The 13,335-nt window shown below is 40.5% G+C and overlaps 1 protein-coding gene across 4 annotated transcripts in view; it reads left to right on the top strand.

Moving 5' to 3' along the window:
- Window positions 1-13,335, top strand: part of nlrx1 (NLR family member X1) — a 55,997-nt gene that overhangs the window by 20,070 nt on the left and 22,592 nt on the right. For all 4 annotated transcript variants that reach the window (XM_035154367.2, XM_035154368.2, XM_035154369.2 and 1 more), the window contains 3 exons: window positions 3,694-3,925; window positions 10,159-11,326; window positions 11,815-11,998. In XM_035154367.2, coding sequence (XP_035010258.1) covers window positions 3,694-3,925; window positions 10,159-11,326; window positions 11,815-11,998 — 1,584 coding nt within the window. The remainder of the gene's footprint in view (window positions 1-3,693; window positions 3,926-10,158; window positions 11,327-11,814; window positions 11,999-13,335) is intronic.

Raw genomic sequence — 13,335 nt, forward strand, 5'->3', positions numbered from 1 at the left:
GTGACAGAACATAATCAATTCATGTTGCTTTTAGCTTTGTCCCGCCGCTGAATAATTATAACACCGCTGCTTCAGGATCAGACAGACGCACATTAAAGGTCCGGTCGTCCTGTATTAGTCTCTAATGGAGTCTGCTTCCTCCTCACTCCCCCTCTGACCTAAGCTCACTTTACACTTTAACAATAAACACCATCGCTGATCACAAGTTGTTAGGACACGTACAGGACTGATGTTTACTTTGTGTTTGCTTGATTCGCTCGAGAGTATGTGAGACACATGGTTTGTGTAGCAGGTTTGAACCTGCTACACAAAATGAGACGTGGCGCGCACACTCAGGACATCAGGGTTAATACGCAGCGCAGTGTTTAAACATCATTGTTGCAGAAGAAGCAACGCCCCGTTTATACAGGAACATAAATATGAATTCAGCAGGTTTTTATAAAGATCAGTTCTCAGTGTGAGTGATTAGAAAACATCAGAGGAGCAGAATCACTTGTTGACCTGCACACTCTGTGCAGTGGCGCTGCCAAGGGGGGGCCAGGCGGTCTCTCTCTTGCTCTCGCTCTCTCGCTACATTAAGAGACTAAAAAAAAAATGTATTACTAGTGCACGAAATCTTGGAGTCTTTACATGGGGCCCAGTACTTTAGCTCTCTAGACCTCTAGAGTGCCTACAACATCTTTGTCGCCTTGAGGCAGTTTTTCAAAAACTAAACCAGTCAAGAAATGTCACCTGCTACAGACAAAGCTCTCTTCCCTTCGGCATGTAGTTTCAGGCAAGGGAGTTGAAGTAGAACCCAAAAATATTGAAGCCATTGCAGCCTACCCACCACCCACAGATTTGAAAAGTCTTCAGAGGTTTCTGGGGTGGGTGTGCTGATATCATAACTTTCTTCCTCGGCTGGCAGACATTTATGCCCCACTCGATAACCTCAAGAAGAAGGGAGTGCCATGGGAGTTGTCCAAGCATTGTCAGGTGGCCTTTGAACAACTTAAGAACTTCTTGCTGTCAGCACCAGTGCTGACTCAACAAAGCCCATACCTTGGTTTTTTTCAGGTTCATTGTGACTCCAGTGATGTGGGTCTGGGAGCTGTCCTGATGCAGACCATTGAAGGAGAAGAGGTGGTTCACTGCTTTTGCATTAAGGGCTCTGAATGGTGCAGAGCTGAGGTATTCTACCTCAGAAAAGGAATGTCTGGCAGTTGTTTAGCAGTGGAAAGTGGTGACGTTATCTGGAAGGAGAAATGTTTGACATGTTCATAGACCACAGCGCTCTAGCCTGGGCGAAAACCTCATCCCGTCTTAGCAGATGGACACAGGGCTACAGGCGTTCTCCTTCAAGTCCATTACAAGAAAGGCTGCTGTAATGTTGTCCCAGATGCGCTGTCCCTTGCACCTCCTCTATAACAAGGGATTGTGTTTATAGCTTGCTGCAAAATCCTACTGGTCCAAACTACTTAATTCTCCTCAGGACATCAAAAAAGCAATGCAGTCTGACATGGTATGCCAATAGCCTGGTCAAACCATCTGCAAACTCAGCCCTGGCCGTATTCATTATCAACAGCAGCAAGGAGTTATACCGGTATGGTGGATTCAACTACCAGATGGTGCTCGTACCAAAGTTCCTGGCTTATTTACACAACAGCCCGTTTGGAGGTCATTTAGGGAGGATGAAGACTCTTTTGAAAATCTTGGAGGTGGCTTGGTGGTGATCAGTCCACAGGGATGTTTGGAGTTATGTCTGAGCTTGCCATACCTGTCAGCAGTACAAAGGCTCTAATGACAAGCTGGTCATCTCCAAACTACCGAAATCAATCATTCACAAGTCCCCTGCACCCAGCACTGCTACATATCACACACTACACACACATACACAAATACTTGAGGTGGAAAGTCGTGTGGGTGTGGCAAAAGCCAGACAAGCCAGATACTATAATGCACGACGCAGAGATGTACGCTTTGCAGTTGGGGATCTGGTCTGGATTAGGTCATACCCATTGTCTAAAGCCTTAGCTAAATTCTCTGCCAAGTTTGCACCCTGCCAGTCAGAGTAGAGAAAAGGCTAGGTCCTGTAAACTACTGGGTTCTTTGGTTAACTGATAAAATGAAGGTCAACATGAAACCCTTTTATCGTCTCGATGAACCCTTGTATATATCCCTTCTATAAGAATACTGTCTTTGCTCGGGGGATATTGTGGGTTTTAAGTGTGAAGCGACAACCAGGGAATCCTGCTTCATTTATGGATTATATCAAATGTTGGATTATGTTCATTGGATGACCAAATAGAGGATCCCGGATTCTGAATGAACTGTGGTGAGGCTTTGCGGTTTCTGATTGCGTTCCTATCGCGGCGTCTCCCCATGCTTCCTCCTGTTTATATAATTTTTGCCTTAGTTAGGACAATCTTTCGGCGGACTATTTCATTTGTAAATATTGTTCTCGTACTTTATGTTAACCCTGGGACTATTGTGTTATTTTTGTGACCTGTTTATTTGTATTGTTATGAATATATTGCCGCCCGGCTTTTGTGTTTAAAGTGCCGACTGGGTCAGATGTGATATCATTTGTTTGAGCATACTTGGATAATTTACAAACATTCTGTGTTTCTAGTCTACAGTTATTTACGCAACAGGTGTTAGATCAGCCCGTGACCTTTAATTCTAGCGTGTGGACTTTCCCTTAGAGTAGTTCAAATAATGTAAATTGTTAAACAGTTTTGGAGCTCTCATTTTGTGTTTGTGATTGACATACTGACAACACATCAATAACACAGTAGAAATGCTAACACTGATCCTTTAAATTAAGTGTCTGCTATAGCTATCTTCCCTGAAATATCCATACTCTGTAATAATAGAATTGATACCCCTTAGTTAAAATATGACTACAGTATAAGTTCTTTGTAAGACCCTGAATTGTTACCTTTGTTCTAAACTTCACATCTTGTTCCCCAGTATTTGCCTATACCTATTGGTATGTACTTCACTGGTACAGCATTAGTACAAATGATCTCATCCTAACTGCAGAGTAATGTGCTGTATGTTGCAAGCTTTAATCTAAAGCATTACCGGCGATAACATTTCCACATTGTAAAAACCTGCGGGTTTTTACATGTTTTGTTCCGGTGGTTGATGTGGTTGTTGTCAAATCACTGAGTTTACAATAGGGGTGACATGATATATGGGTATAAACAATAATCATTATTTTAAAAATGAAATATTTATGTTAATAATACACATATGATTCTCTCTCTCTCTCTCTCTCTCTGTCTCTCATTGACTGGCCATTTACTTTGAATTAGGACCTACATTTTTATTACAAATAAAGTAAAGCAAACAGACTAAGAAACTGATATGCTCAATCTGTCTCTTATCCCAATGCTCCATTTCTGTATCAACAGGGCACCTGTACAGTTATAGTGTTTTTTTGTGTTTGTGTAGTTATCACAAATGTTGTATTTGGGAGATAATGAAGTGAAACTAGAGAATGGCAAATTTAAAAGATTATTAGTAGCAAATAATGCTACTAAAATGAATAATAAATATATTCAATGGGAAAATTGGTGTTTGCTCTGATCATGTCTGATCCCCAAGATCACAATTTTTCTGAACAAAACGAGTAGGTATTAGTATTTTGTTATATTTATAGTATGATTAATTTGACTGATAATTAAACACAACCTTCCTCCCATGCAGGGTTGCTTCCTTAAGGGATCTGGTGAGCAGGAAGTACCTCCACCTGAGAAAACACCCGTTGCTTTCGGGGGAGGGAAATCAGGCCAAAGATGTGCTCTTCCTCTTCAATGGGATGGAGAAGATGGACTTAGACTTCCGGATTGGATCCACAGAGCTCTGCAGTGATCCTAATGAGGTGCTGTCTCCAGATGTAGTGGTGGTGAACCTGCTGCGGAAGTACCTCCTGCCAGAGGTCAGGGAAAGTAATTTTTACACTGTCAATGCACACTGTCATTTGTTGTTCGGTAATTGTAATGCCGAAACTGTTAATAAGGGGGGTTACTTAAATGGTAATTTAGATTTGTAATCCAATAAAACAGAAAAAATGCTGAAAATGAATAATGGAATTGTAGCAAGAAGCCTGAGTTACTCGTGGTATTCAGTGTTCAAGGACACACCGATTACATAACTTGCCAACCAGCACTGCTATCTGTTTCATATAATTTTTTTTTGTCAGTGGTAGGTCCCATGTTCATCAAATAAAAACCTTTTGGTGCAAAATAGAAGTTATGATACTTAGTCTGATGTGGAGTTTCTCTGCCTGGCCTCCTATTATAGATTAGTTTGTGGGTACATGTTATTAGGACGAAATTACCTCATTCACCAATTTGTGTTTTAAATTATCTGTCGGGTATAAAAACAAGGTCAAGACCTGTCTCAGGAGTCATGTGAAATTTGTTTGCTGTTCAGATTAAGTTTTCCATTCATGGATTTCATATTTCATCAGTGGTAGCTAGGTCTGGGCAATAAAACGATAACTTTTCCTGGATAGATATTCAAGACATGGCGATAGAACTCATCATGTCCATTGTTTGTCAGACAACACAGACAGCCGGCTGGAATATAGTTACATTACCGTCATATTAGGTTGACGCACACAGCACAGAGTGTAGGAGGAGCAGCAGAACACATACTAATGTTTGGGCTCCTGCACAGAGGTTGACGACTGCATCGATGCAGTGACTGAACATTATCATGTTTTCAGCTACCTTCATTGTTTTAGCGGGTTTCCACCGCTGAATAAATATAACACTGCTGCTTCAGGATCAGACAGACGCTCATTAAAAGGTCCGTTCCTCCTGTGTCAGTCTATGTCGGAGTCTGCTTCCTCCTCACTCCTCTGATTTGCGCTCATTTTACACTTTACCAATAAACACCATCACCGATCACAAGTTATTAGGACACGTACAGGACTGACGTTTACGTTGTGTTTGTTTGATTCTCTACAGTTTATGAAACCTGCTACACAACACAAGACGTAACGTGACTCACACATTCAGGGCATCAGAGTTAAAGTGACCGGAACGATCCGGACTCATGATCTGACATCATCGATTAATAACTAAATACATGTGATTATCAGTTTGTGTGTGAGGAGGGACAGAGACGAGCAGACACACACACACGCCTGCAGACAAAGGTTATTCCCGCAGATTACGACATGGCGGGCTGTTTTAATTTCCAAGTTTTAATTTAAAGATGGCCGTGTTCAATTCTTTGATACAAACTGGCTGTACTAGAATTTTATTTTTCGAGCTGGTAAGAGGAGGTAATATTAAAGAATTCAAGAAAGTGTCAATCTCAATGGAATCTGGGGATTGAGAATACAACTCTCGGTAAAATATTTCAAAGCTCTCTTGAATTCTTTCTATTTTATTTTGAACTATTTTTGTTTTGGGGTTTTTATTTTGTAAATTGTATTTTCCACTTGTTTGCATAGCTTGTAAGCGGGTAATTTAGAAGATTTGCTTCCAGCTTCATAATTGTTCTGTTTCATGAAAATAATCTTTTTCCTGGGTTTGCAGTGTATATATGTTGTCAATTTCATTCTGTAGTTTTTTATTTCGATTTTTGAATTGCGATTTATCTTATTTCTATCCGCAATTTTGTAACTGTTTCAATTTTCCCTGAATATCTACCGATCTTTTGTCTTTTAATTTTTTTCATATGTATACATGTACACCGAGTGCGGGACCGAGTAGTCTCTACATGGGTACAGTTCTCTTCACACATCTATGATGCCTTTCTCTCCCATCAATGTTGTCAATTTCCTGGTTACAGATTTATTCTGAATAGCTGCTCCCGAATAATCTAATGTGGGGTTTAGTCTGACGTTTAAATCCCCCCTGCAGATTACAACACCCTTTGAGTTAACCATTATATCCAATGTGTCTGTAAAATAACCATTCACTTCCTGGAGGAGGACAAACAGTCAAAAGTGTTATTTTAGTACCTTCTATCTTCCCTGTGGTCTTCAAAAATCTTCCACCATCATCCTTAATCTCTGAGATGTGTTCGTAATTGAGAGTATTTGATTTGAAAGTAGCCAATTCTCTCCTGTGCCCTGATTTATATGAGGAAGAAAATACATGTCTAAACCACACTCTTTTTAATTTAGCATGTTTCGATTGGCTCATGTGTGTTTCTTGGAGGAAAGCTATCTGTGCCTTTTCTTTATTCAATTTTGACAAGATCTTACTCCTCTTTATTGGATTCAGAACCCCATTAACATTAAAAGAGATTATATTCACAACACCACCTTGCATCGAGTAATCACTCTTCCCCATTATCTGACAGTAAACGCTCCCTTCACATCAAAAATACAAGAAACAGAACCACAACAAAGAGCATTTTTTTCCCCTCCTCGAGCGGCCCTCTTGATCTGTTAGCTTTGACTGGAGCTGCAGCTGAAGTTGTAGCATTTGTGCTATTACCTCATCCGTGTTTTGCAGCCTCCCCTCATTACCTCCAATCCCCGCTTCGACTTCGTCCAACCTCGAGTTTGTTTTTGCGATTTCTCCTTTAATGTCCTCAAGCTGTTTTTGTTATCTTGCCTGACGTCACGTATCTCTCTGAGGATCAGGGTCAGGTTCGCAGACTCATCTTCGCCATCCATACTGTTGCTGGCGTGGCTCGCCTTGCGGGGGCTAGCATCCTCGTCTTGCTGCTCCTCGTTGTTCTTAGCTCTTCTGCTTAGACGTCATTCTCACCCCTTTCTTAATGCAACAAATGTAATTCAGAACTTATATTACTCCGTCAAGGGGGCATGTTTATCCTCTTTTGTTGAGAGAGGGCTCTCCTTATTCTGCCAACCCCTTTTGAACCGGAAGTCCGAAAAAAAGTCTAACCTTAAATGTCTAGATGGTGTCTGCCTCCCAAACCCAGGGTGGGAGCTGGTTCCACAGAATAGCCTGGTAGCTGAAGGCTCTACCTCCCATTCTACTCTTACAGATTCTAGGAACCACAAGAGAACCTGTATTTTGAAAGCAAAGTGATCTATTGGCACAATACGGCATTATGAGCTCTTTAATATAAGAATGTTTGATTGATTGTTAAGGGCTTTGTATGTGAGGAGCAGGGTCTTGAATTCTGAGTTTTACAGTGAGCCAATGCAGAGAAGCTAAGAAAGGAGTAATATGATCTCTCCTTCTGGTTCCTGTCAGCACACTTGCTGCATGATTTTGGACCAACTGGAAGCTTTTCACAGACTTACTGGGACATCCTGATGATAAAGAATTACAGTAATCCAGTCTAGAGGTAACAAATGCATGGACGAGTTTCTCAGCATCCTTCTGAGACAGTATGTTCCTAATTTTCATAATATTTCATCGGTGGAAGAAAGCTGTGCTAGAGACTTGTTTTATATATGTGGGTCAAATAACATGTTCTGGTCAAAACTTAACTCGAAGGTTCCTCACAGTGGAGCTAGGGGCAAAACTAATACCATCCAAGGTGACTATCTGGTCAGACAGTATTTTTCTGAGATGTTTCGGCCCTATTACAATGAGTAAGTTTTGTCTGAATTTAGAAGTAAGGTCATCCAGGTCTTGATGTTCTTGAGACATTCCTGAAGTTGAACTAAGTGATTAGATTCATCAGGCAGTACAGCTGAGTGTCATCTGCGTAACAATGGAAGTGTACGTGGTGCTTTCGGATGATGTTAGCTAAAGGGAGCATTTATAAGGTGATCAGTATGGGTCCAAGGACAGAGCCTTGTGGTACTCCATGACTAACTTGTGTGTACATGGAGGAGTCATTGTTAACATTGAAATCTACATCAACAAATTGAAATCTATCTGATAAATGACTTAAATCAGCCTAATGTCGTTTCTTTAATCCCTACATGTTGTTCCAGTCTCAGTAACAGAATCTTATGATCTAAGGCAGGGGTCTTCAACGTTTTTCAGGCCAAGGACCCCCAAACTGATGGAGAGATGGAACAGGGACCCCCTACTATATATATTGTATAAAATTGTGTTTTATATTAAACTGGGCCTAGTGAAATGTTTAAACAAAGCTACCCTGTTATTGTGCATTCAATACTAAGCTATTCAAATATTACACAGGTTCATATATTCATGTTTTTAATTTAAACGTGCAAGGTACAGGGTGGCCGTGCCACTGCCATTTATAAACATACATCTTGCATACAACACTGAGCTATTAAAATAATTCACAGATTCATGTTTTTATTTTAAACATACATGTAGAAGGGACAGTGAATCCTCAAGCCATCTGTGGATGGCACACATACTCCCACATTTGTGAGATGTCTGACCCTGATGAGTAGCACACAATTTATCTAATCTAATCTCTTATCTAAAAAATTGGTTGTAAATAAAATTTAAAAAATTGTCTCATCAACCAAAAATTGTGCGACCCCCTGCAGTACCTCCACGGACCCCCTGTTGAAGACCTCTGATCTAAGGTGTCAAATGCGGCAGGACAAGTATAGAGACAAGTCCATCAAATCTGATGCCATGAAAAGGTCATTAGTAACTTAACAGTGCTGTTTCTGTGCTGTGATGGATTCTAAATCCTGACGGAAAGTCTTCCAAAAAAAACATTACTATCTAAGTAATTACATAGCCGTTTAACAACAGCTTTATCAAGGATTTTGTCTTTATCATGATTAAATATGGAACTGTTAATTCGAGAAAAAACTTCCTTAAAAGTCCAGTTGGGAAAGGGTCTAGTAGACAAAACTGGTGAAGTCAGCTCAGAAAGATCAATCGAAGATATAAATATTCAAATATAAATCTGGTGCTACAGGTGGTTCTATGGTGTCTGTGCTGTTCATGGGGAGGGGGTGGTGGATTTCTTTTCCTGATGGTTATAATTTTATTTGTGGAGAAGTTCATTAAAATCATTGCTCCTCAGAGTTAGAGGAATAGATGGATAAATAGAGCTATGACTCTCTGTCAGCCTGGGGTTGTTCATATTTTCTTCTATTAATAATGAATAATAGGAGGTTCTGGCATTTCGGAGTGCTTTCTTATAATTTATCACACTATCTTTTCAGGATAGGTGAAAATCATCCTGGCTGGTGGAACGCCACTTCCTCTCCAGCTTCTGTGATGACTGTTTTAAAACACACATTGGAGAATTATACCATGGAGCTAATCTCCACTGCTTTACTTTTTCAGCTGGGTGACAGCGTCAAGGGTTGTTGTACTATTAACAAAGTTATCAACTAGTGTGGGAGTGAAGTTTTGATAACTTTCCTGTATTGTACTGACACATGGCTGTATATTAAAATTTAAATTGGTTTATAGTATTATTAGATAAACACAGACTATAATAGAATTTCTGTCCAGAATCAGTGTAGTCAGTAATTGTAAATTCAACTGTAATAAAAAAATGGTCAGACAGAAGAGGGTTTGGGGGAAATATTATTACATTTTCAATGTCTATGCCATATGTCAGAACAATTTACACCTCACAATTATATTGACAAATTTATTCCGTTAAATGCTATGACCAGGGGAGTGCACAGCTCTTTTGTGCTGAAAAATGTGCATGAAGGCATAAGAAATTATTTTAGCTTGTTGCATAATGCAATGAATGGAGGTGTCCCATTGCCTGATCAAGCACCAGCAGAAAATATGCCAATATAAATATTCATATCAAACAATTTTTTTTCTTTATTTCAGTGGGACTCACGGCTGACACACTTTTAACAGCACTGCTATAGCCGGCCCCTTGATTTTATTTCTGATGCTGTTAAAAAACAATAGACTTTTCTCGCTGGATCTCTATAAGCAGAACTTCAATCAAGTCCTTTTCAGTCTTTGAAATCATTTTCATGGATGAACACTTCTGACATATGGGGCAGGAAGTGCAGCCCTATGTTATTATTGAGGATTTAATTATGCTAATTTGCTATCCATGTGCATATTGGCTCAAATACTCACAGGTAGCATTCATCATGTTTATGCAGTTCATTTACACACTTTTCTGAAGTTGGAAGCGTTTGTTAAATCTGATATGTCCTGTTCAGATGAACTCACCATACTAACAAATGTTGAAGAAATTTAGGATAAGAATATCGAAATGTTCTTGCACAAGGCCCAATGTTTGTTTCTAAATTGTGTTACATTTGATATTTGTCATTGATGGTGAGGAACTTGTCTGTTTGTTTCCTAGGCCAGTATATTGGCTACCACCAGACTGTCTGCCCTGGACCGTATCCCTCAGAAGTATGTGAGTCGGTATGCACAGATTTGTGGCTTCAGTGACCCAGACCGTCAGCGGGCATACTTCACCAGCCGCCTACTGCAGCAGAGTGGGGAGACTGCACGTGATCATGAGGCCCACGCTCTTATAGAGCTGCTTTACCTCAACCTCCAGAGAGAGAGCCAGTTGGCTGCAGCCTGCTTCTTGCCCTCTTATTGCTGGCTTACATGTGCTACCATGCACTTCCTCCATTTTACAGATGCCAAGGCACCAATCCGCACACTGACTGGCATATACACCAGTTTCCTCAGACTCAACTTTGGGGGTGAGGTGCTGGGCACAGGAACAAAGACAAATGCGACTATTCAGGAACACCACAACTCTTTGATGTTGTATGTAGTCCGTACAGTTGGTAAACTGGCATTTGATGGTGTGACGTACAAACGAACATCATTCTCAGAGAATGAACTAGAGCAGTGGATAGGAGGGAAGACCAAGACGGATGAGGAGCTACATCAGTTGGCCATGTTCCGGACTGATGTGCTTGACTTCTTCTTGGCTCCTTGTGTAAAAAGATGTAAGCATTTACCTGAAGCTCTAAGTGAAGATGATCAAAGTTGGTATGTATTCGCTGTCCCAGCCATGCAGGAGTACCTGGCCGCTCTCTATGTTGTTTTAGGAGAAAACAAATCAGCTCTGGAGAGGCTGACCAGGCAGATGTCTCTGACAATTGGAGAGGCAAGCGAGGACGTCAGCGCCATCTTCAACATCGTTTCTAAATTCATTCCTATTCGAATATTTGCTGTGTTCAACCTCCTCAAGCTTTTTCCAAAGTTTTATGAGAAAATCAGCAGCCACAACAAAGGCAGCATAGCCAGAACCATGGCAGCTGAAATGTTCCGCACCGAGGATAGCTACAATGAGGATGTCCTGGATCAGATGGAGCAAAGTCTTTTAGGAGTCCATGGCCCTCAGCCACAGCAGCACAGTGAAGGCCAGCCTTTTGAACTCTACCCCATTTTCATGGGTGGACTTTTGCATTATGGTAACCGTGTCCTTCTCCAGCAACTTGGCTGCAGTATCCAGAGCACCACTGTGGTCCAGATCACAAATGCCCTTAGGAAGCACCTTGTGAGGGGTAACATACATGTTCTTTTCACTCTCTTTTATGCTATGCTTAGTTTTCATTTTTAAGAATAGAATAGTACTTTGATTGTAAGTATTGTACTCTTAATTCAAGTGCATTTCAAACATAAAATGTCTTGAAATACCCTTTAGATTAGCTGGAGCTTCATAGACTCCCAATCCATTCAGACCCAACATGTTAAATTCATGTATTTACCATTGACCGGACTGATACCGAACAAACTCAGATACAGTTTCATGTGTTCCCACTGGTACATAGCTTAAATGGTAGCTCAGTCTGACCTATTCTTCTCTTACTGCAAAAATGACAGCCTTTGTAGATTAAGGTCACCAATAAATATTCAATAAAAGGGCTACTTGCGACCCCAAGACTGTACAAGAAAGGTGTTCTTGCTTGAGATCAAATCTAAAATAGTGAATTTCTGTTTTTCGGGTGCACTTATTAACATGTTGCTGTATACTTTCTTTATTTAATGCCAGAGCTCAGCAAACCACAGCCACCAGAGGAGTTGATGGATCTGCTCGTTCTTCTGTATGAGTTTCAAAACCCCAGACTCACAGCAGAGATTCTGGCCTCAATCAGAACCATCCGCCTCGCCAACATTCGTATGACATCACTCAAATGCTTCATACTGAGCTCTGTTATGTCATGCACCCCTGCAAGGTAATGTATGTGAAAAATGTAGCTGTGAAGTACATCAGCTAAATTGGGATCAGGCTGCAGCCACCAAAGCAGAGTGTGATGTCAACATTGACTGTTCTGGAATTAGAAATATGTAATTTGTAGTTGTAAATCAACCTTTGTAAAACTGTCAAATAGAGACATCTCATATGGCAGATGGTTCCATTACCTTCATCCTTGGCTCAGGTTTTGAAAGATATAGTAGATGGATGAGTGGTATTAACTGGTATTGCATGGTTAAACTAGAATGGCACTCAGAAGAGTCCGTACCTCCACCAAGGCCAAATAGTCCCCTTATGAATTTACATTCACTACATCTTTTATCTATTTATTATGCCTGGGAAATGCACACACAAATATATATCAGTCCCCTAAACATGCCTGATTTTTTTCATCAAGATCCATTAATTTATCCCAGAAATTGAGGGCGTCGGATGTGGAAGCGCAAAAGACACACTTTTCTGTAGTGTGTCCTCCGGAGTGACGATGTTTAAATTTTTTTTTACTTGGGCTGCAATAACTGAGGCGGTGAATGCTGTGTCCTGCACAGAGCCGAGCACTAGAGCTGTGGACATTTCTCTTAAATGCATCACGACGTGGACTCCGCTGAATAATTTTAACACCGCTGCTTTTTAATATACTATGCATTTAGTTAAAAGGCTGTGTGTTTTCATTTTCTAGGACAGCCGGGCCTTCATCATTCGAGCGTATGCATGGTCTGAGGAAGTTCTAAAATTGTTTCGCAGAGTACGAACAAATTACGCACGGTTTAAGCACAGATTTGTGCGTACTCACTGTTTGTAAATGAGGCCCATTGTCTGCAGTAGCATCCAGGTCAACAATGCATGCACTTGACCTAGTGACAGCTCCAGATGAGCTGGAATTCTTTATAGGCTCTGCCATTTCTGTCTTCTTTGATTCAAAACATTTTAAGACAGTAAATAAAAGATTAGTGGGTTAAAGAGTGACGAAACCTCAGTTTCAGCTGCAGTTTAGCATTTGACCGCAAGTTACATGCAATGCGTCCTCTCTCTCTCTCATGCAAGAACATCTCTTTCACTCTTTAGTCTGTGTACCTGTTACTCTAGACATGAGAGCGACCTTCGTGTTCGTGCACATGCAACCCCACTACTGTCATAGATTTAATTAATTATGCGGGAAACACTAAGTAAAAAATTAAAAAGAAATCCTGGATCTCTAAATTTTTTCAGATCCTCTCCCTAATTCAATGGATAATTTTTTGGGCTATGCCACATGTCCCACCACAAAATTTGATGGAAATTGGTTCAATAGTTTTTGCTTAATCATACAAACTAAAA

Source organism: Hippoglossus stenolepis, chromosome 4 (assembly GCF_022539355.2).
Source record: "Hippoglossus stenolepis isolate QCI-W04-F060 chromosome 4, HSTE1.2, whole genome shotgun sequence".
Classification (NCBI taxonomy): domain Eukaryota; kingdom Metazoa; phylum Chordata; class Actinopteri; order Pleuronectiformes; family Pleuronectidae; genus Hippoglossus; species Hippoglossus stenolepis.